Source organism: Myxocyprinus asiaticus, chromosome 6 (genome assembly GCF_019703515.2).
Source record: "Myxocyprinus asiaticus isolate MX2 ecotype Aquarium Trade chromosome 6, UBuf_Myxa_2, whole genome shotgun sequence".
In the NCBI taxonomy this organism is placed as follows: Eukaryota; Metazoa; Chordata; class Actinopteri; order Cypriniformes; family Catostomidae; genus Myxocyprinus; species Myxocyprinus asiaticus.
The window spans coordinates 12166469-12189624 of record NC_059349.1 but is presented as its reverse complement, the minus strand read 5'-3'; the positions used below and the strand labels follow the sequence as shown (position 1 = coordinate 12189624).

The window sequence follows — 23156 nt, the reverse complement described above, 5'->3', positions numbered from 1 at the left end:
ATAAATCACCAAACAAAACAATAATATTGTTAGGCCTATATAATTGCCTTTTCTTTACACAAACTTAAATTAGCCTTACCCTGTTCTGTAGGCGACATTCTCAGAATGTTCTACACTTTTTTCAAGACTATAAACTATCAGAACTATTTGTCCAGTGCCAAGTTCACTTTCAGAAAACAAGTTTTTGAACATTTTAAAACTATTAAATATTTTAAATCTAACTCGCTCTACCTCGGATCACATTTGCTGAGCTTCTTCAGAAAATGTAAATTGCATTATGATGCTAAAATTTAGTTTAGATGACAAATAAAATAAAATAAAAATAAAAATAAAATAGCCTATTGAATAACAGGAATGTATCTTATGTAAACCCTGATATTACACTGCATAATTTTTTATTTAATAGCTGTGCACACAGCATATACTCATAGATGGATGGTCCTTATGCTAAGACCGAAAGTTTCCCCCACTACTTGGTGCAGGTTTCCAGCTTGAACAGGGCCATGACGATTCGCTTTCGGGTCGGAACCGGTGGCAATCTGCGATAGGTGCAACATCAGGACCAATATTATAGTCCTATCAGAAGGACAACTGTTCCCTTTTGATTGAAATTCTGTCTTCTGATTGCTTTTATTTGTGAAATTAAAATGACAGTAAGCTGGCTAATTTCAATGAATTGTCTCAATACTCTCCCCATTTTACCAAAACTTCGGAGGAAAATAAATTAGGGACATCTGGGAGCCGAAAGGTACACAATTAGCAATAAATACACATTTCTGTATGGAAACGGCTTAAGGGCAGATTTCTTATGCGATAAACCAGAACTTATGCGACAAAGTGTTTTTTTAGGCATGACGTCATCACGCACACCATTTTTACCGATAAAAGGCCATTTGAATGGAAAATTTCGCCACATTTGTTTACGCATTTTCACTTTGTCGATAACAAAATAGCGCGAAAAGTGGATGGAAACTAGGCTAGTGACACCAAACATCCTTGATTTTGAAATAACTGATCATAACTGCATAACTGTGTCATAACTGATCATGATGCACAAATTTTGAAAATGTGGAAGGGCATTTTAAATGATGACAGAATTTTGAGAATTTTGATTTTTTTTGGTGAACTATTTCTTTAAGATTCCTCCATTGGTAGACAAACAGATAGTCCTGCCCCAAACTCAAAACCCAAAACCCCCAAACCAATGGTGCTGCGTGCAAAACTGGCCACCACAATGCTAGGGTGATTGCCAGTATGTTGCTTTTTTTAGATCTAGTATCCCACTAGGCCTCTCTCTATTGGTCAGAAGATATCCAAATATCAGAGTTTTGTCTGATATCCAAAACCGGTCAACATCAACAGCTTGCTATGTTAACTCTTCTACCACGCCAAGTGGCAGACAAAGGCAGCAGGGGAATGTAGCAGAAGGCAGAAGATGACGGATGGTAATAATAATAAGAGTTTATTGAACAGTTTTAGTTGTGTCTGTCTCAATCCTCAGTCTGATTTTGTTTGACCAGCACAAAATCAGCAAGTGTTATTATACCAAGCCAAGACAATGAAAAATTACTGCCAATCACCTAAGTCGACAAAAGGGACACTTTGGGAGTTTAGTTCAGCTGGAGTCTCCAAAAGCAATCCATTTGCCAATCTCTGGTCAGCTTTTCCATCTAAACAAGTTAGCATAAGATACTCTTGGGAACTGGCAAGAGCTCTGGAATAATCTAAGGCTACGTGGTTGCCTTCTTCTCTTTTCAGATTGTTGTACAGGCATGACAATTCCTCGGAGGCCTTAAAATAGATAAAGACAATCAGAGTGCAGATGATCCAGAATCTATAATGGCCCAAAGTTACCCAAACACACTGTGAATGAGTCTCTGAGACATTAGTTAACCTTCACTGAACCTGCCTGGTTATCCAGAGATAAATGTGAACTGTGGAGCTGTAATGATCAGTTAATTTGCATTCAATTGGAACAACAGGTGGTCCACCATTTGGATAGTGCTCACATCATGCCTATTCGAGGGAATTCTGGGAAGGTCAGAGATAGTGCTTGCCAGCTGGAGAGAAGCCATGTGATTTTATGGATGGGACAGCCATCAGTGCTTTTATTGGGGCATCTGGCTTTTGTGTACTGTTGAATTAGGATGCCAATGAGACTGATTCAAGAATTGAATCAAGACCTTTAGAATGGATATTTATATACAGTATATTGTTTAAGATTACTTTACTTTTCTTTTTTTTCAAACAGAATATCAGAAACGTATGCCCTGCTGCATCAGCTGTTCTAGTTTATATGCTTCCCTCTTTCCATCGGACAACTCTAAGGACATTCAGTAACCCTGTTGAATCTCATTAGTTATTCTGTGTCATTGTCAGGGTAGAAATAATTAGGAATGTTCAGAGTCTCTCTTGACTGAGTAAGGTTGAACACTTTAGCATATTAAGCAAAGTGTGCCTGCCTCTTGGGGACTGGGATTGGACTCAGTATAGAACATTGGCTGTTTTACAGAAACATCCTAATTATAATATTATATATAGTGTCTCCTATCTATCTATCTATCTATCTATCTATCTATCTATCTATCTATCTATCTGTCTGTCTGTCTGCCTGTCTGTCTGTCTGTCTGTAATCCATCCATCCTTCTATCTGTCTCTCTGTCTGTCTCTCCTTCTTGTATGTAATCCATCCGTCTATCCGTTTGTCCGTCTGTCTGTCTTGTATGTAATCTATCTATCTATCTATCTATCTATCTATCTATCTATCTATCTATCTATCTATCTCAATATTATCTATCTATCTATCTATCTATCTATCTATCTATCTATCTATCTATCTATCTACCAATCTATCTATCTGTCTGTCTGTCTGTCTGTAATCCATCCTTCTATCTGTCTCTCTGTCTGTCTCTCCTTGTATGTATTCCATCCATCCATCCATTCATCTATCTATCTATCTATCTATCTATCTATCTATCTATCTATCTGTCTGTCTGTCTGTCCGTCTGTCTAACTGTCTTGTATGCCAGACTGTTAAGCGATTTTCCATTTTGATAGTTTAATTGAGCTGCCTGATGGATAAACACTTCCATAATTTTCCTTTGATTCAAAAGGACAGTTGGACTTGAGAGGATACCTGCTGTGGTAATGATCTTTTCAAGCTAAGCAAAGAAGCACCTGATTAACATAATCATTTATTTGATTGAAGCAATTTGGCCTGCGTGACTACTGTAGTTCAGAAGTTTCCACAATGATATTTGCCTGTTTGGAAATTGAGTATGCTAATAGTGCCTTTTGTTGCTGTGTAAGAGTAAAAATCTGTTTCTCAGGCAGCTGTAGAATAGATGTTAATGTATAAAATATGTCAACCGATGTTCCTATTTCCTTAAGTAGACTGCACGTTTACACCGCTTTGACCATGTTGTAAAATCTGGTAAAGGTCACAGGGGGGCTGCAGAGGAAATGCTTGTGAGGAGTTTAGTCAATATTTAATCAATATTTCAATTATGACACAAAAACAAGGATATGTTGAGCATTATGAGATGGATGCTTTAACTATCAGGGTTCCTATGGTCATGAAAAACCTCATGAAAGTTTTTTATTTCCAGGCATGGAAAATGCATGGAAATATGATTGATTTTTCTAGTTATATCGACTAAATATTGCTATTGTGTAGAGATTTGTGAGCATTGTTTTGAATCGGTTATTTTAAATGAATCTGACAAAAATCTGACATCTATGTCTGATTCTTTTGCGAATATACATTTTTCTAGTTACAACTGGAAAAAATTTTTTTTTTACAAAATTAATGGGAATGAAATCTTAAAAGTAAGAAAAAGTTTTTTTTTTGCAGCGAATATATTTTTTTCTGGTTATATTGGCTAAATAACACTCTCATGTAGAGCTTGTGTAGAGGTTTGTGAGTGAATTGTTCTTTGGAATTCAGACCAGTTCACAAATTAATCTGAATGATTCATTTGCATACCTGAATCAAAATCATTTAAAAAAATACCTATAATCTCAGGAATCACAAACTACTGGGAAGGTTGTGGGAATTTTAGGAAACTTGTTCTATGAACACCAAGTCATGGAAGTTAATGAAATCTTTTGAAATTTTTATAGTGAACATACATTTTTCTTTTTATATTGGCTAGATATTGCTTTTGTGTGTTGATTTATGAGTCAATCAAATGAACCTGCTTGCTGCATCTGTGCCATCAAATGAATAAATAATGTTCAAGTCGCATTCAGGTTATTTTATTCATACTGCTTTTTTGACAATATTTTGTCATATCACTTCATTCAAATGGCTCTAAAAGGGTTTTAAGGGATTGTGCCAAAGCAGTGTGATGACTATTCATAACACAGCTCTCTCAATGTTAAATATTCATTTCAGAAGTTAACAATATTAAACTGTAAGTAATAAAATGGTTCAGCAGCTCAGTGATGAAATTCAGTGAAATTACAAGAGGCCTGTGTTTTCTCCAATTATAACAGTATGCCATAAATAGTGAAGTCCTTTTCAAGGTTTTGCAGCTTGCTTTGTCTAATATATTTCAGTAATAAGGGTGTGGGTGCCATCAGCAGTTCAAGCCAATTTGAACTCAACTCATGGGGAGGTGGGGTTCAAAGTTTGCAAAATTTGTGCTTTGGCACCAAAAACTGTAGACACCGGATGACTGGGTGAGTGCTGTAGACACCATTGTCTGTGTTCCACTTCTGTAATTGTGCTTTTGAAAAAAGCACATTGTTCCCAGTTAAAACTGAAGGAAAATGTAGCAGTAGAAGGATTGTTCTGCTGGTGAAACAAAAATGTAACTGCCTACTTGGTTGTTACCAATTTATTAAACACATGTTGTGAAGATGATGAAAATTGCACTTAGGAAGTGAGAGAAAATATTATAATAGGCCTTTGTGTTTGCTACTGTTACTACAGTTTAAATGCAATTGATACCAAAATGATATAAAAATGCCCCCAATTATAAGTAAAGAAAGTTAAGGCTATATTTGGAATAGCATACTACCACACTACTCTTACTGTTTCTGCTATATAGTATGCATACTGTGCACATACAGTGCAACCTTTCTGGAAATGGTATACCAGGATAATCTACTGCATTTCCAAAATGTGCTGTATACAACAAAGCCCACTGCACTGGGTACTGTCTCCCCCAAAGCAATGCACTTGACTTGACCTTGCATTCTCAAAATGAAGAATGCACCGAAAGTAATATGAGTTCATACAAGCTATCTCCTTCTTGACTCATTATTTGATCTTACTGCAGAAAGTTGAGACATTTTTACACAAAATGTGGATTAAAATGCAAAATAACCTTTTTGATTTTCGAGATATAGCTGGATGCCACCTGATTAATTAATCTCACTGTAAAGTTCTCTGTGGTTACTGAAATTTGAATCATTGCCCCCAGTGGCTGAAGTTGGAACTGTTGTTGAACGTGTGGGCACGTACAAGCTCCAGTTTTCATGTGAAGTGTCCACAGAGTGGTTACAACAACGAGTTGTATTTTTAGATGTAAAGGACGTAATAAGGTCAACAGGAATGCATATTTTATTAACACTACTCCTTAACCCAAACCCCAACCCTAAATCTAACTGTCAGTGGAGTAAAAAGGTAATTTCAGCTGCAAATATGCAACCTTCGAATCACGCATGCCAATGTTTATACGAACGCGATAACTTCCTGGTTCCCCCTGGACCAGAACTCATGTATTGGAGGTAGTTCACGCAATGCAGTAGCGCTAGATAGAAATGTGACGACAGTTGAAATGATGCAAAATTGACTGATTGGGATGCCGCTTTTCTGTAATACGAATTTAATGGATAGATTACAGGGTACATGAGCTTTCAGAAGCAAAATGCCGATTTCCTGTGTGATCATGTTGAATTAAACAAGCAATGTGATGATGAGGTCAGGTGACAATTTAGCATACTATTTTTCTAAATCTTTATTGCATTCCACATACTATTAAAAAAAAAACAAAAAAAAAAACAGAAGTCAGTATACAGTATATAATGCACAGTTTGCAGTAAGTAGTAAACTGGTGTTCCATTCTGACCATAGCATGTCTCCTGCGACAGCCGTGATCATAGTTTCTTCTAAAATAATATGAAGCATTGTATGTTGTTTCACTTATTTGAATATATCCTCCAGTGAGGCCCTGTTTCACCCTCTTTTTTTTTTCAACTGAACAGACAAAATGTACTGGACAGCTTCTTATTTCTCATTTCCTTGTAATCAACATGCTGGTAAATCTATTCATGGCAGAGTCTTGAAAGGCTTTTGCAAGGTGATGCTCAGAAACATGATTCTCAAGATAAAAATAACAACATAAAAATTTTGCTCAGAGCTCAGTTTACCAGTACTTAGCCCCACTGGCATTTTTGTTGTTTATAAAGCTATCCACAGTGTGATGCTCCTGTTCAACCCGCTCCATACGGGACTCAAACCGGCATCTCCGGCATGGGAGGCGGGTGCGCTAACAAGGAGGCTAAAGGCTACAGCCCCCAGCGTCAGTCGCTAGTGCAGCTCTTGAGGTCAGAAGAGAGAGATTTATACACATTGCACAGCTATCTATTAGCTGGCCACCATTACACTCACCCCCCTAAATCTCACTCCCATCCGGGTCACGGCACCATTGTGACGCTCCTCTTCTACCCGCTCCATACGGGACTCGAACCGGCATCTCCGGCATGGGGGGCTGGTGCGCTAACAAGGAGGCTAAAGGCTACAGCCCCTAGGGTCGCTAGTGCACCTCTTGAGGTCAGGAGAGTGAGGTTTATACACATTGCACAGCTATCTATAAGCTGGCCACCGTTGCAACAGCACTGCTGCTTAAAGGTATAGTTCACCCGAAATTTAAATTATGTCACTCTTCTTCATGCCATTCCAAACCTGTATTACTTCTTTCTTCCTTGGAAAACAAAAGGTACATTTTTGAAGAATATCCTGACTACTCTTTTCATATAATGAAAGTGAACGGGGTCTGGTTCTGTCAATAAAGTGACAAAAAAATAATAATAGCAAATAAAAAAGCCCCATAAAAGTATAATAAAAATAGTATAATAAAATTGCTTTATAATACAAGTCTTCTGAAGCCATACAATAGCTTTGTATGAAACAGACCAAAATGTAAGTTATTAGCACTGAAACCCTTCCCCTCTAATTTATCTCTTAAATAAAATATGGTGCTATTTTTGTCCATTCAACTTTTGTAGTCCATTTCAGAGCTTTGGCAGTGGTAAAGAACGACTTTAATGCTTTTCTGATACATTTTTAAGAAGTGGGAATTAGCAGGGACCTGGCGAAATGATAATATATCTATATCTGGGTCACAATACAATTATATTGCGATCTTTTACTCAACTGAACTGTAGAGCCACAGAAGTAGTATGCAAAATAAGCATGCCAGTGTCAGCAAAAAGAAAGAAAAAATAATGTCAATAATGTACCTTGGTTCCAGCCTGTTTATAACTACACAAAAGTCTTGCTGTATGGAGATTTGTTTATATATACACTGGCGGCCAAAAGTTTGGAATAATGTACAGATTTTGCCCTTATGGAAAGAAATCAGTACTTTTATTCACCAAAGTAGCATTCAACTGATCACAATGTATAGTCAGGACATTAATAACATGAAAAATTACTATTACAATTTGAAAAAAAGTTCAGAACTTCTTAAACTACTTAAAAATCATACAAAAATCCTCCACATGCAGCAATGACAGCTTTGCAGATCCTTGGCATTCTAGCTGTCAGTATGTCCAGATACTCGGGTGACATTTCACCCCACGCTTATTATATGCTTATATAATAGTCATTTTACATGTTATTAATGTCCTGACTATACATTGTGATCAGTTGAATGCAACTTTAGTGAATAAAAGTACCAATTTTTTCCATAAGAGCAAAATCTGTACATTATTCCAAACTTTTGGCCATCAGTGTATATACTGTATATATTCCCCCTCCTAACTTTTATGGTGCTTTTTTGTCATTTAGAGCCTACTCCCAATTAACTTTAATTATATTGTTAGGACATTCTTCAAAAACTTTATTTTTGTTGTTTTCCAAGAGGGGATAAAATCATATGAGTTTGGAACAACATGAGAGCGAGAAAATTATAGAATTTTCATTTGTGGTTGAACCGTTTCATTGAGTTAGTTCTGAAGCTGTCCATTAGCAAGCTGTTTCAGCTGATGCTGAAAGATGTGCTGTCCGGCTGGATGATTTTATTTGTGGTGATCAAGTTCTAGGTCTTCAAGGAATAGATCAGATAAGGCATTTGTTCCCTCTGTTGCAGATATTCCTCTATAGATCCATTTCATATTTCTGTAACTTTTTCAAATGTGAAAACGAATATTCAGTCTTGCATCTAGACTGAATGTAGCTTGAGGATTTCTAGTGTCATTTATATTTTTGCTCGGGTGACATACAAACTCTTTTTAATGATCTTGTGTTTGTCCTTAATTGCAGCTATATTTTAGTCTTTCCAGTAACATCCATCTGTAATGAAGGAGTGCAGCTTTAATAAAAGGCAAACTAAACAAGAAACCAGAAAACAGAACACTCCAACACAAAAGCCTTACAAGGACAGAACTGACAAACACACAGAGAACATATGCCTTACTAAATTGTTTTTTACTGCTCTAACACTAACTAACTGGTAACATGTATAGATTCATATTAATACATCTATTATGGCGAATCTAGTAAAAGGTTTCTAAATGTGTTTAGGATATTAGTTTTTTCATAACAAATACTAGTTTACTTTTTAAAAGAATCTTTTTATATATTTAAAATAATATCATTCTCTTTCTAATAAAATGTCCAAACAAATGCATGCAGTTACAGTCTCCAGTTACCTTTATCTCTTTTTGTGAGGTGGGGGATTTTGGCTTGTAAAAATGCTGATTGGCTAGTGACCTTGGAACACTACTAGCCACAGTGGCCAGTGAGCAAAAAGTTCATTTTAAACCCTGGGCACCACCAATATTGTTGCTATATTTCCTGCAGTGAGATTAATTCATTACAGTAACTTTTCAAATGCATATGAAATGAACACGTGACAAAACAGCAGAGGAGGTGGAAAATATTGTTAATTTTCTCGCTGCTCTGCAAGCCAAGTAACAAAGCAGACTTGGCAACTGGTCTTAGTTGCCATGACAACACTCATTGTAAAGTGAGACAGAGACGAGAGAAATCAAGTATGCTTGTATTCAAGGAAATTAACAAACAAGTACGGAACCAAAATAGTTACTACACCAATTCAACTATCACAGGGAAATTCTAAAATATCACTATTCACATTTGCACTATTCACTATTGCACGTTTCCATGAACTGTAAATGCACATTATCTTGAGGGAGCCCACCTTTTTGTCATGGAGCAGCTGAACAACCTCTTTGCTTTGAGGAAAGTTGTGTGAAATGTGATAATGCACAGAAAATATAGGATTTCTAAGGAAAAACATCGGTGTACATCGTGTTTAATAGTGTGGTGTTTCGCGATAAGTCGCTCCAATTTTTAAAATGGCATATCGGATGAAACTAGAGACTCTAAACTTTTGACTCAAACAGGTTTCAATGTAAAAACTTAATTAGGTTTCTTACCAGATGTAGTTTTGCTGGCATTTCTCCCAAAGTCAAAGTCTCCCACTCAGCTGTGATCGGCACCATGTTGTTTTGTTCCATGACTGGAAAGTTTAACCCTTTAATGACAGCACAGAGTCTCCTGAACTGAGATCAATGTGCACGCTGTAACACCTGAGACTTTTGCCCTAGCGGCCACCAGAGGTCGCTAGGAGTTTAAGAGACATTTAGTTTGAAGTTTTGTGTTTAACGTCTTGTGTCTCTGTTCCTGGTTCCTGCCGTGATTGTTCCCAGCTGTATCTCATTTACCTTGTTTGCCCCAGTATACATAATGTCCTTGTGTTTGCTCAGTCTTTGTCAGTTGTTGTTCCTGTTACCCTTCATGGATGTGACGTTTGTTCTGTTCCTGAGTTTTGGTTTTGTTTTGTTCCTGTGTTTTCCTAGTATTGTATCTCGACTCGTTTTCTTATTAAATAAAGCTGCACTTAGATCCTGCTCTCTTGACTTCCTCTAGCAATCGTTACACACGCAGGGTCGCACAAGGTTAATGTTACTTTTATAAAGCTTCTTTTTGGTGCTCAAAACCACTGGTCACTGTATGCTTTATTTGTATGGAAAAGATCAGAGTGTTCCATGGAAGAAAGTCATACTGTTTGGAATTACATGAAGGAGAATAAATGATGACAGAACTTAAATTTTTGGGTGAACTTTCCCTTTAATTACCAGACTAATAATTGTCAACAAAGAGTACTGCTCAGACAATACCCTGCATGCTTTTTCTCATTAGCATCAGTCTGACCAAAGCAGCAGTTTTTTATATTTTTGTGTTAGTGCATCATTGGTTCATGAATTGTGAATCAATGCAGAGATGTCAGAGTTGTTTTTCTGATGAACAAAGCCGCTTGAGCAGTCAAAGTAGATCACTCTCACCACTTATTCAGACCTGAACTTACTGTCACTCATTAAAGCTGAAGATCTCTCTGCCTGCTCCCGCTACATTTCCATATGAATGTGATAAGACGGTGAAGGCACACAAGCTTCTGAACAAGGGGAAATGTGAAGGTGCAACATGACACGTCTCAGATGTGGGAGATGGGAGATGTGCTAAATTAGGGCTCAGTGCTGGTAAGAGAGACTGTTGAATGAGGAGTCATGGTGCATGTGTAGTGTCTGGAGAAGTGTGGATCTGACACAGGCTATGACTTCTCACTGAACGAGAGGTATTTAAACAAAGAAGAAATTATCAAGCTTTACCACAAAGTGTGCTAGTTAGGCTACTTTTAGTCTGCTTTTAACATAGGCTATTAGTTTCCACTCATGCAAAAAGGGTACTGTGGTGAAATCATGGTACAGTGATGGAATCAAATAGTAATAACATGGTAATTTAATACTGTACATACTATACCATTGTACTTAATGTATTCCAAGAAACATTTAAAAGTACCATGTTTTTGGACATGTCTCATGGTACTTTTGGTTAGTGCAAAGATATGAACGTACTAAATGGAGTAACTCAGAACTCAGAGAATATTTTTTCCATTTAGTTTGTTTAGACACAATGTTAATTTGATGTTCCAGAATTTAATGTACTTTATAGGCCATTTACGAATAAAGTTTGTGATGATAAAAAATGGGAAATCTTTCAAAAATCGTAGTAGTTGAAATGTAATATTAGTGTCCATGTTGTTTAAAAAAAAACATTCATAACATTTTCTACAGAAAGTATATTTATTGTTCCCATTCTGTAACCCACTCAACATTGTGTGGATGTAGTGACACTAGGGGTCACTCTTGAGAGCCCCGATCACTTCAGATCTTTGAGAAAAGGCCAATGAGAATTGGCAAGTGGAATTTTCATGCCACTCCCCCGGACATACGGAGCTGGAATGCAGGATTCATTCAGATTTTTTCTTCAGAGCCAAACGGTTGTACTATCAGCGAGCTGAATACTACGGCTGTTCCATTCACCTCTTAAGAAGCGTATGCTGTTGGATATATGACGCATTTCAAGCAGCTTTCTCTCTTTCTGCACGACGAGTGCAGATTTCGCCCCTGGCGCTAAAAGAGTGTATATTCCTGCTAAAGAGTATATTTTCTCCGTTAGAGCACACACATTGACGTTGAACGTCTTTTTAAAGACGCGTCTTTTTAAAGATGCCTTTCCGTGTTTGTGTGATTCCTGGATGCGGTCGTTATCTCTCCACCTCCGACGGCCATGGGTGCTGCCTCACGTGTCTGGGCAGCGATCACACTGAGGCAGCGTTTGTGGATGGTTCATGTTCTCATTGCGAGGATATGACCATGGCAACGTTGCGGTCACAGCTTTCCTTCTTCTGAGGGAAAGCCACTCTAGCCGCCCCCCACACTGTGCCTTCTACCCACGAGTGTGAGGCCGGCCCGGCTGGCGCTGGAGGCGATTTGGGGAGTTCAGTGGGTGCGGTCTCGCCAGGTAATTCCCCGCGGACCTCCCGTTCCCCAGCACACTCATTTGCTCCCGTCCGGTTCCAAAATGAGACCAGCCCGCCTCATGGCTGGCTTGACGTCTCTTTCGGGGTTCGCGAGCAGGATGAGTCTTCGATTGCTGCATCGGAGAGCACACTGGCGAAGTTGGATGCCGAGGACTCGATTGGGCGGCCACCTTCGGGTCTGCCCGCCCAGTCTGAGGCCGATGCAGAGCTGACCGTCATGCTTGCCCGGGCTGCCGCGAGTATCGGGTTGGACTGGAACCCTCCAGCCTCCCCTGAGCGCTCGCAGCTTGATGATTGGTTCCTGGGTTCGGGGCGCTGCTCACGGCCACGCACCCCCCCCCCCCGGTTCCTTTCTTCCCAGAGTTGCATGACGAACTCACAAGGTCATGGAGGGCACCTTTCGCTGCCCGAAACAGACTTCCGGGTTCGTCCGCTCTCATTACCCTCGACAGCGGGGCGGTCCACGGGTACACGGAGGTCCCTCAGGTGGATCAGGCAGTTGCGATGCACCTGTGCCCACAAAATGCCACCACCTGGCGGGATCGTCCGGCGCTTCCCTCCAGAGCCTGTAGGACTACGTCATCTCTGGCGGCCAAAGCCTACAGTGCCGCTGGACAGGCCGCCTCCACCCTGCATGCCATGGCCCTCCTGCAGGTACACCAGGCCAAGGCACTAAAAGAACTGCACATGGGTAGTCCTGATCCCGATGTGCTGCAGGAGCTGCGTTCGGTGACCGACCTCGCCCCCCGGGCGACGAAGGTCACGGCGCGAGCACTCGGGCAAGCGATGTCCACCTTGGTGGTCCAGGAGCGCCACCTGTGGCTGAATCTGGTCGAGATGAGGGACGCAGACAAAGCACACTTTCTCAACGCGCCCATATCCCAGATTGGACTTTTCGGCAATACCGTTGAGGACTTCGCCCAGCAGTTCTCGGCAGTGAACTGCTGGGCGACCCCTGCGGCGGCGAAAGCCCAGGCAGCTCCACCTCAGCCCAAGCCTAGCTCTAAGCCCCAGTGTAGAGCCCCTTGCAGGAAGCTGACACCCCCCTTTTCTCGGGCCGGCACGAGGACCCAGAAGGCTCCTAAGCACCCCTGAGACGGACGACCCAGGGAGCGAGACGTCTGCTACGGAGCTGTGATCCAGACCACTCCATCCCCCGCTGGAGAACCCTCCAAACTGGGCTGGGCGCTGTGTGCAACGGGCACACAGTCGCCAGTTCCTGGTCAGGGCCGTGACTGGGTTGGCACATCAACTGCCTAGAGTTGCTGGCTGTACTACTCACCCTGCGGAGGCTATTGCCATTGATCCAGGGCAAGCATGTGTTGGTCCGGTCCGACAACACAGCGACAGTAGCATATATAAATCGCCAAGGTGGCGTATGCTCTCGTCGCATGTCGCAACTCACCCGCCATCTCCTCCTCTGGAGTAGGCAGCGGCTGAGGTCGCTGCGGGCCACTCATATCCCGGGCAGCCTCAGCGCCACAGTGGACGCGCTGTTGTGGCAGGCAATGCTCAGTGGAGAGTGGAGACTCCACCCCCAGGTGGTCCATCTAATTTGGAGTCGATCCGGCAAAACACAGGTGGACCTGTTCGCTTCCCATGAATCCTCCCACTGCCCGCTCTGGTATTCCCTGATGGGAGCCCCCCTCTGGACAGACACGCTGGCACACAGCTGGCCCCAGGGGCTGCGCAAATACGCATTCCCCCCAGTGAGCCTTCTTGCACAGACCCTGTGCAAGGTCAGGGAGGATGAGGAACAAGTCACCCTCATGGCCCCATACTGGCCCACTCAGACTTGGTTCACGGACCTCATGCTCCTTGCGACAGCACCTCCCTGGCAGATTCCCCTGAGGAAGGACCTTCTTTCTCAGGGATGGGGCACCCTCTGGCATCCACTCCCAGACATGTCTGACCCCTGGACGGGATGCGGAAGGTCTAAGTGGTCTACCACTAGCAGTCATAGACATGATCACTCAAGCGAGAGCTCCCTCTACCAGGCAGCTTTATGCCCTAAAGTGCCGCTTATTCGTGAATTGGTGTTCTTTCCGAGCCGAAGACCCCCAGAGATGCGCAGTCGGGTCAGTGCTCTCATTTCTGCAGGAGAGGCTGGAGGGGTGGCTGTCCCCCTCCACCTTGAAGGTTTATGTAGCCGCTATAGCGGCTCACCACGACGCAGTCGACGGTAAGTCCCTTGGACAGCATGATCTGATCATCAGGATCCTCAAAGGCACCTGGAGGCTTAATCCTCCAAGGCCATGCCTCTTCCCCTCATGGGATCTCACTGTGGAGAGATCCCATGAGGCCTTTGGAGAGCCCCATTTGAGCTGCTAGAGTCAGTCAAGCTAAAAGCCCTCTCCTTAAAGATGGCCCTCCTGATTGCGCTCACCTCCATCAAGAGGGTGGGTTACCTGCAAGCGTTCTCTGTCAGCGACACTTGCCTGGAGTTTGGTCCGGCAGATTCTCACGTGATCCTGAGACCCCGACCGGGCTATGTGCCCAAGATTCCCACAACCCCCTTCAGGGATCAGGTGGTGAACCTGCAAGCGCTTCCTTGGGAGGAGGCAGACCCAGGCCTGTCGTTGCTGTGTCCAGTGCGTGCTTTGCGCACCTACTTGGATCGCACGCAGAGCTTTAGATGCTCTGAGCAGCTCTTTGTCTGCTTTGGTGGACAGCAGAAAGGGAATGCCATCTCCAAACAGAGGCTTGCCCACTGGATCATGGACGCCATTGCATTGGCCTACCAGACCCAGGCCATGCCCGCCCCCTTGCGGGTTCGAGCAAACTCTACAAGGAGTGTGGCGTCCTCGTGGGCACTGGCCAATGGCACCTCTCTAGCAGACATCTGCAGAGCAGTGGGCTGGGCAACACCCAATACTTTCACGAGATTTTACAATCTCCGGGTTGAGCCGGTTTCGTCCCGTGTTCTTTCAGGTACGAACAGGTAGAGTTTGGTAATACGGAACAGCTGGCCGGGTGTATCGCTTGCGTATAGTGCCTTTCCCCTCCCCTGAGGTGAAAACTTGTGCTTTTACTCCCAGTCGAGTTCACGAAGTCGTGGATCCTAGCTCTATGGTTTGCGAACTCGGTGGAGGAGTTCGCAGCCATCCCCACTACGGGTCTATTATGCCCTGTACTGGGATAGGTGCTCCACAGGTACTGATTACTCCGGTAACCCCTGTGATGTATATTCTGCGGTACAGTCTCCCTGTCGGCGGACCCGCGTCTCCCTTGGGCAGAGCTCTCTCTGCCCCCGGTCGCTGTGTTTGTAGAGCTCCCCCCCTTTTTTCGTGGTGGGACCTACCACCGCACCTCTTCCATGTGCGGCTGCTGAGCACATGTGTCATATTGCCACATGTTGACCTCCCCTTTTGGGCAGGATGTGGTCTCCGCGGGGTCTTTTCCCCTTGAAAGAATAGGAAAGTAAAAGAACACCTTCCCCGATGCGTATGATAGTATTAGATGGCCCCAGCTGAATCTAATACTCTGTGGAGAGAAAACATAGAGAGAAAAGGCAGTGGCTGGTGCGGCCTGCTCCCATGCTAGTTATGTCGCTTCCCCCCCTCAGGGATATGAGGAACTACATGACATCTTTTGGGGCGTTGGGGGAGGTAACGTGCAGTCTGATGCACCTGCTATTACGCACGCAGCAGCTTGCTTGCACCTGCATCGGCAGTTCACGTAACACGGTTCAGCTGTTGTGCCGTTTTTCCATAGGGACCCCTAGTGTCACTACATCGACACAATGTCGAGTGAGTGACAGAAGGGGAATGTCTCGGTTACTGTTGTAACCTCCGTTCCCTGATGGAGGGAACAAGACATTGTGTCCCTCTTGCCACAACGCTTTACTAGCCGCTGACATGGCCGGGACCGTGTCTCGGCTCCTCAGCACAAAACCTGAATGAATCCTACATTCCAGCTCCCTTTTATACCCGTATGTCTGGGGGAGTGGCATGCAAATTCCACACTCCAATTCTCACTGGCCTTTCTCAAAGATCTGAGGTGATTGGGGCTCTCAAGAGCGACCCCTAGTGTCACTACATCGACAAAACGTCTTGTTCCCTCCATCAGGGAACGGAGGTTGACGATTTTTAAAATGTCAAGTGCCGTAACCTATTAAAATACTTTCTTTGCTTTTTGAATACATGTTTACACAACCTAATCATTAATTTAAAAAAAAATGCTTTAAGCATATAAAATTTTTTTTTATTTTGAGACACAAATAGCAATACATTTTCTTAGGGTTGCCCCTTTTGGCAAAATGTGCCTTTTCATAACATTTTTAAAATATCTGATATTTTTTATAAAGTTTACACCTGACTTTGATTTGGTGGACAAAAGTTTTTCATATATTAATAATATTTTAAAACAAAATTCTTTCACTACTTTTTTTTTTAAGAAATAATAATGAAATATTATTCCAACTTATGCCAACATTTCTTTTTTCAAGAATGTCAGCTTTTAATGAGACATGTTGATCATAGAGGTGCATTTAAGTAATTGTTTTGTGTGAATTGCATCCTTAAAGCTGAAGTTTGTAAGTTTTCCAGTGTTAAGGCATTCACAGGTTAATGTTTTTCAAAAACTGTGAAAACTTGTCTCTGTGGCACTATAAAAATTTCTCTGTTTGTTTTGAGTGATCCGCTTAGACACGGCACAACAACATTAATCAATGGCGTGAGTTGGGGGCTGGGTTCAACAGCAGATGTGGGTGTATTTAGAAAGCAGTTTGGAAAACATTGCAGTTCCCTTCAGTGGCAGAAATGGCATACTTTAGCTTTAATGTATTTACAGTATAATTAACTTAATAGATCCAGACCCAAAAAAAAATAAAAAATAGTGTCCCTGCCAGGGCTGGGGAGTAATGGAATACATGTAACAGGATTATGTATGTAAAATACAACATTTTAGTATCTGTATTCCACTAAAGTCACAATTAAAATAATTTGTAATGAGAATACAGATACTTACAGTATTTTGATTACTGAAGAGATTGCTTTGCATTTTATTGTCATTTGTTTCATTTAAAGTTTAGACTATTCAGGTGAAAAACCTTTACCCATATAAATGATGCGATCCGAGAAGCGTTTGAACAGCAGTGAAACACTTTTATGATTTGTTACATTCATACAAGTTCAAACTGTTGTGAGTGAAAAGGTGGATATGACGTCATTGAGGAAATTTCCCTTGGGAGCTTAATAGAATAGTTACATCGTGTTTCCACAGCTTAACAAAAAACAGTTAGAAACGCTTTGACAGATGAAACATAAATGCAATAAATACACCGGTCATGTGAACATTTCGCTTTATGCTTAGCTAAAATGCTATTTCTTGCCTTTACATGCATCTGTGCTACCAGGCGCGATTATATTTTAAAATGAATTCTAAGACGAAAATGCACGTTGGAGCATAATTTGTTTTTCTCTAGTAAGACCTTTGATATTAGAGCAAAGATGATCTAAAAATCCTTAAAACAAGATACATTTACTTGAGTAGCAAAACTGCATAAGATATTTAGGCTTTTTTTCAAAGAATGTTTTTTTTTTTTATATATATATAAATTAATTTTCTTTCTTTTACTTACTTGTTTATAGTAAAAACAAATGAAAAAATTTGCCAGTGCTGAAGAAGTAATCCAAAATATTTAGAATACGTTACTGACCTTGAGTAATCTAACAGAATATGTTAAAATTTAACAGCATGTATTCTGTAATCTGTAGTGGAACACTTTTTAAAAGTAACCCTTCCAACCCTGGTCCCTGCACAATAATTATTCAAAGACTATAATTTGGCGTTGCTGTTATAGATTTCATTAGCTTCTTATCTTTAATTATTATTATTGTTGTTCTTTTTCAGGACTCCTTGGCTTAATCAACTGAACTTTAACTTAAACTACAAAACAAAAATCTATTGTTTTGATAAAATCGCTGTATGTTATTTAATGTTTGTTAGCATAAATCCAGTTTGTCTCTTAATAGAAAATTGTATTTAGAGTAAAAATATTCAAATGAACCTGTCTGTTAAGAAGTGAAACCTTGGTGACAGCTCATTATCTTCAGTATGTAATGTGCTTAGTTGCTCCTTGCACGCTGCCATCTGTCACCTTTCATATTTGAAATGTGTTATCGCCTCAAAACTGTCTTTGGACAGTGCCTGTCCTCACTGGATGACCTGCTCTAAGCCATTTATATTTTAACACCATCATCTGGGTAGCAGCCATACTGAATTGACTTCAAAATCAGCATTTTTTTTTTTTTTTTTTAACTAAAAAACATTTCACTTCTTGTTATGCTCTTATAAGTGGTTATAATGGAGTCTATATGAATTATACTGTATGCGTGTATATATTATTTTGGTAACACTTTGCAATAAGGTTCCATTTGTTAACATTAGTTAACACAACATAAGTTACCATGAACTAGCAATGAACAATACTTATTAAGCATTTATTAATCTTAATATTATATATTAATTAATATAATATATTAATTCATTTTTAAAATCCAAAGTTGTATTAGTTAACATTGGTTAATGCACTATGAACTAACATTAACTAACAATGAACAATTGTATTTTTTTTTACTAACATTAACAAAGATTAATGGTAACACTTTACAATAAGTTTCCATTCGTTAACATTAGTTAATGCATTAGGCATCATGAACAAACCATTAGTAATATATTTATATATAAACATTTATTAATCTTTGTTAATGTTAGTTAATAAAAATACAATTGTTCATTGTTAGTTCATGTTAGTTCATAATGCATTAACTAATGTTAACTAATACAACTTTTCATTTTAAAACTGTATTAATATATGTTGGAGTTAACATTAACTAAGATTAATAAATGCTTAATAAGTATTGTTCATTGTTAGTTCATGTTAACTAATGTTGTTAACTAATGTTAACAAATGGAACCTTATTCTAAAGTGTTACCGATTAATGAATAATGTAAATAAATTATTGTTACATGTTTATTCATGATACTTAATGCATTAATTAGTGTTAGCGAATGGAACCTTATTGTAAAGTGTAACCATTATTTGTATTACATGGATTTCAGTCAGGTAAAGAACAGGGGTTTTCAACACTTTGCTTATTTGATTGCATATAAAATACTGATAAACAACTAATATACACTCACACTTTATTAGGAACACCTTATTCATGTGATTATCTAATCAGTTAGTCGTGTGATAGCAGTGCAGTGCATAAAATCATGCAGATACAGGTCATGAGCTTCAGTTAATGTTCACACCAACCATCAGAATGGGGGAAAAAATTTGATCTCAGTGATTTGGACTATGGCATGATTGTCGGTGCCAGACGGGCTGGTTTGAGTATTTCTGTAACTGCTGATCTCCTGGGATTTTCACACACAACAGTCTCTAGAGTTTACTCAGAATGGTGCCAAAAACAAAAAACATCCATGGAATGGATCGGTTTCACGGATGGAAATGCCTTGTTGATGAGAGAGGTCAACGGAGAATGACGAGACTGGTTTGAACTGACAGAATGGCTATGGTAACTCAGATAACCACTCTGTACAATTGTAGTGTGCAGAATAGCACCTCAGAATGCACAACACGTCAAACCTTGAGATGGATGGGCTACAGCAGCAGAAGACCACGTCTGGCACGTTTTTAGGACCATAGTGTTCCTATAATGCTCAGTGGGTGTATTATCTAAAGTAAATGTTGAAATCTTATTGTCCCAAATTGGGTTACCCCAAATCTAAACTATAGGTGCGTACCAAGCCGCGCACTTCTGCACTATTTTACATCATTTTGTTGTGTAAATAGTGTGAGTAGTATGTTATCACTGAAAATGCAACAAATAGAAGTGCACTGAGTACCCGGATGATGCACTTTTTCAACCGTCGAAATGGAGTGTGGATTTTTGGACACTTTATGAAGTCAGCACTCGCGGCTTGCCGTACATGCAATGCTGGTCTGACAGAACAATAGTAAATAATAGAGAATGTAGCAATGAGCGAAACTTTAGTGAAGACAGCACATTACAAATGTGAATTAAATGCTTTACCATCATCCCACACTGCGTGAATATGTACGTTGCTTGAGGTAAAAGTGTTGAATTGAGGCTAAAGCTAGCAGCAACACATTGCATACACTTCCATCAGCTGTTAAACGCTAAATGCTTCAGTGTAGTAAAAAAAAAAAAAAAGCATTAAGTGTTCCATTTGGGATGATAATACATTTTAAAAATTCATACACTAGATGGCTGAGTGCATAGTGTATATTGAAAGTGCATAGTGTATAGTGCTTCATTTTGGACACAGCTTACATTAACAGAAGCCTACTATGCTGTGAAATGTTTTATTTTAAATATATCTTCATGATTACTTGTGAGTTCTCTTTGAATTACATTTTTAATAATATATATATTTTATCTATTTTGTGAATATTTCCGTATTCTCCGCACCTCCTCAGACAGATATATAGCCTTATATAACTTATATAACAATACTGTCGACTTCTAACGATGTCACACACAGTCTAATGGAGTATGTCGTCAGACATAGATAGGCATCTGAGACTGGTGACTTAAATCTGAAAGGACTGTTTATCCAACTCCATAGGCTATATATATATATATATATATATATATATATATATATATATATATACTAAATAAGCTCACTCTATGTGGCTATAGCCTTCAATATTCCCTCAACAGACACTTCATACTTAAACATCTGAACCAGTAGCTTCTCACGACGCATCGCGCTGTTTACAATACTTGTTTAGAACGCGCTCAGCGCGAGACATACAGTATTCAACACGCCTGTCTCGAGTCCAAATAAGCGCGTTTATTTGCGCGCTACCTCTCTCTGCTGCTCGCGAGCCTCATCTCTCTCTTACTCTCTCTCTCTCTCTCTCTCTCTCTCTCTCTCTCTCTCTCTCTCTCTCTCTCTCTCTCTCTCTCTCCCTCCCTCCCTCTATCTATCACTGAATGAGCTTGTTTGCGAGTAGTGCTTTCCATTCCGTCTGAAGAGCGCCTTGCATCAATTTTATATCCGCGTTTCCATCATGACTTCAGCGGAGTCCAACCCGCCGAGAAAAGCATCTCAACAAGAACAGGTAGTGAAGAGATTTTCTCTTATAGCTTATATGTATGATATCAAAACCCGGGTGAATACTAATGGTTTTGCTTTCTCTGTTCAGGGCTCCTTTTGACAGCTCGTATAGAAATGTGTCGTAAAATATGCATTGATTGTCTTGCCAATGCAAAACAAATGACACAGCCTTGTAATTTATTTCTAGTTATATGGTAGTTATATTACATTATATATATATATATATATATATATATATATATATATATATATATATATATATATTATTATAATTAAATTATTATAGTGTAGTATATAGTTATGCAGTGTAGTAGCCTAAGTAATATATAGTTATTTAGAGCAGTATGATAGTTATATCTGTTTAAGTTGCATATAGTTTTTAATAGAAGGTATTTATAAAACTAATTAAAATCTCAAGAAACTTTGTAAAACTGCATATCTCCATGAGTAGTTTATGCTATAACCAATCAATACCAATATCAGTTTTATATAATGACCAACCATCATACTGTATGATGATCATTAGTGCTAGTCTTCCAGTGATTGCACTGATGTGTTGTTGTTATTTTTAGTTGATGGATTTGAGGAAATCTATACCATGAGCACCATTTAAGGCACTTGATGGGTTCTAAGGATTCACAAATATTTCCATTAAATTAGATAGATGGTCTCTTCGGGTGGCAGGCAAAAACTAAACACAACAGATGTCCAATGTAAACATGGCTCTTTATTTCACTTTTTTGTCCCAGGCAACAGTTTATCGTGCCATCAGAGGCTAAGAATGGCAACCTCCACTTTTCATCATTCAAATCAATTAAGCCAAACTACTGCATCTGTTGTGCCCCGATTACTTTCATGCTATTCATTAATCAAACATTTGCCTGACCTTGTTGTGCATTATTCATCAAATATGACCCAGCGTTCCCACGCGTCCTGGAAATCCTAAAATTTCGCAATGCAGTTTTCCAGTCATGGAAAATGAGAAAAATACCTAAATGTTCTGGAAAATAATTATTTGTCCTGGAAAATATTTGATTGTGCCACTAACAAGTATGGATATAGTGCAATATTTTATTTTTTTTTCTGTTCCAACACTTCTGTACTGTTCATAATATATATATATATATATAATTATTATTTTTTTTTAAAAACGAATTCACACCCCGATGGTGTGATGATGCGGCCTTTACACCTCGGTATGTAAATTAATTTTCAAAAATTTAACGATTAGAGTCTGCTTGTACTGCCGTTACCATATGTACACTCAAAAATGTTTTTTTCAGGTTGTTCACTTTACTCAATTAAAATGAACTACAGCAACACAATTCTAGAATATTTTGTCTTAAATTTAGTAAAGTTTGGGGGCCTGGGTAGCTCAGCGAGTATTGACGCTGACTACCACCCCTGGAGTCGCAAGTTCGAATCCAGGACATGCTGAGTGACTCCAGCCAGGTCTTCTAAGTAACCAAATTGTCCCGGTTGCTAGGGAGGGTAGAGTCACATGGGGTAACCTCCTCGTGGTCGCAGTTGGTGGTTCTCGCTCTCAGTGGGGCGCATGGTAAATTGTGCGTGGATGCCGCGGAGAGTAGCATGAGCCTCCACATGCTGTGAGTCTCCGCAGTGTCATGCACAGCGAGCTATGTGATATGATGTGCAGATTGACTGTCTCAGAATCTTGAGGTGAGTAACCGCGCCACCAAGAGGACCTACTAAGTAGTGGGAATTGGGCATTCCAAATTGGGAGAAAAGGGGATAAAAAATAGTAACATTTAAGTTTACTTAATCCATTTGAGTCTACATGAATATTTTTTGTAGCATTGATGAAACAGGCCAGGGGATTTCGATTTCCCAGCATGCTTTTCAGGGGACTAGATGGTGTGAACAAATGTTGAAAAAAGTGTTATTTTATGCATTTATGACAATTAAATAAATAAAACTTGGTAAAGTAATAAAACTACATTGGACCAACATAAATAAAAA

At 40.0% G+C, this 23156-nt stretch overlaps 1 protein-coding gene across 3 annotated transcripts in view; it reads left to right on the top strand.

The window, feature by feature from the left end:
• The window catches only part of dpp6b (dipeptidyl-peptidase 6b), a 182431-nt gene that overhangs the window by 53088 nt on the left and 106187 nt on the right, over positions 1-23156 (top strand). Inside the window, exon 1 of one of the 3 annotated variants that reach the window (XM_051700840.1) lies at positions 21059-21180. The exons of the other annotated variants lie outside the window; for them this stretch is intronic. Within the exon in view, the coding sequence (XP_051556800.1) occupies positions 21130-21180 (51 nt within the window). The 5' untranslated portion in view covers positions 21059-21129. Of the gene's footprint in view, positions 1-21058; positions 21181-23156 lie in introns of those variants that run through there. 3 annotated transcript variants of the gene reach the window in all.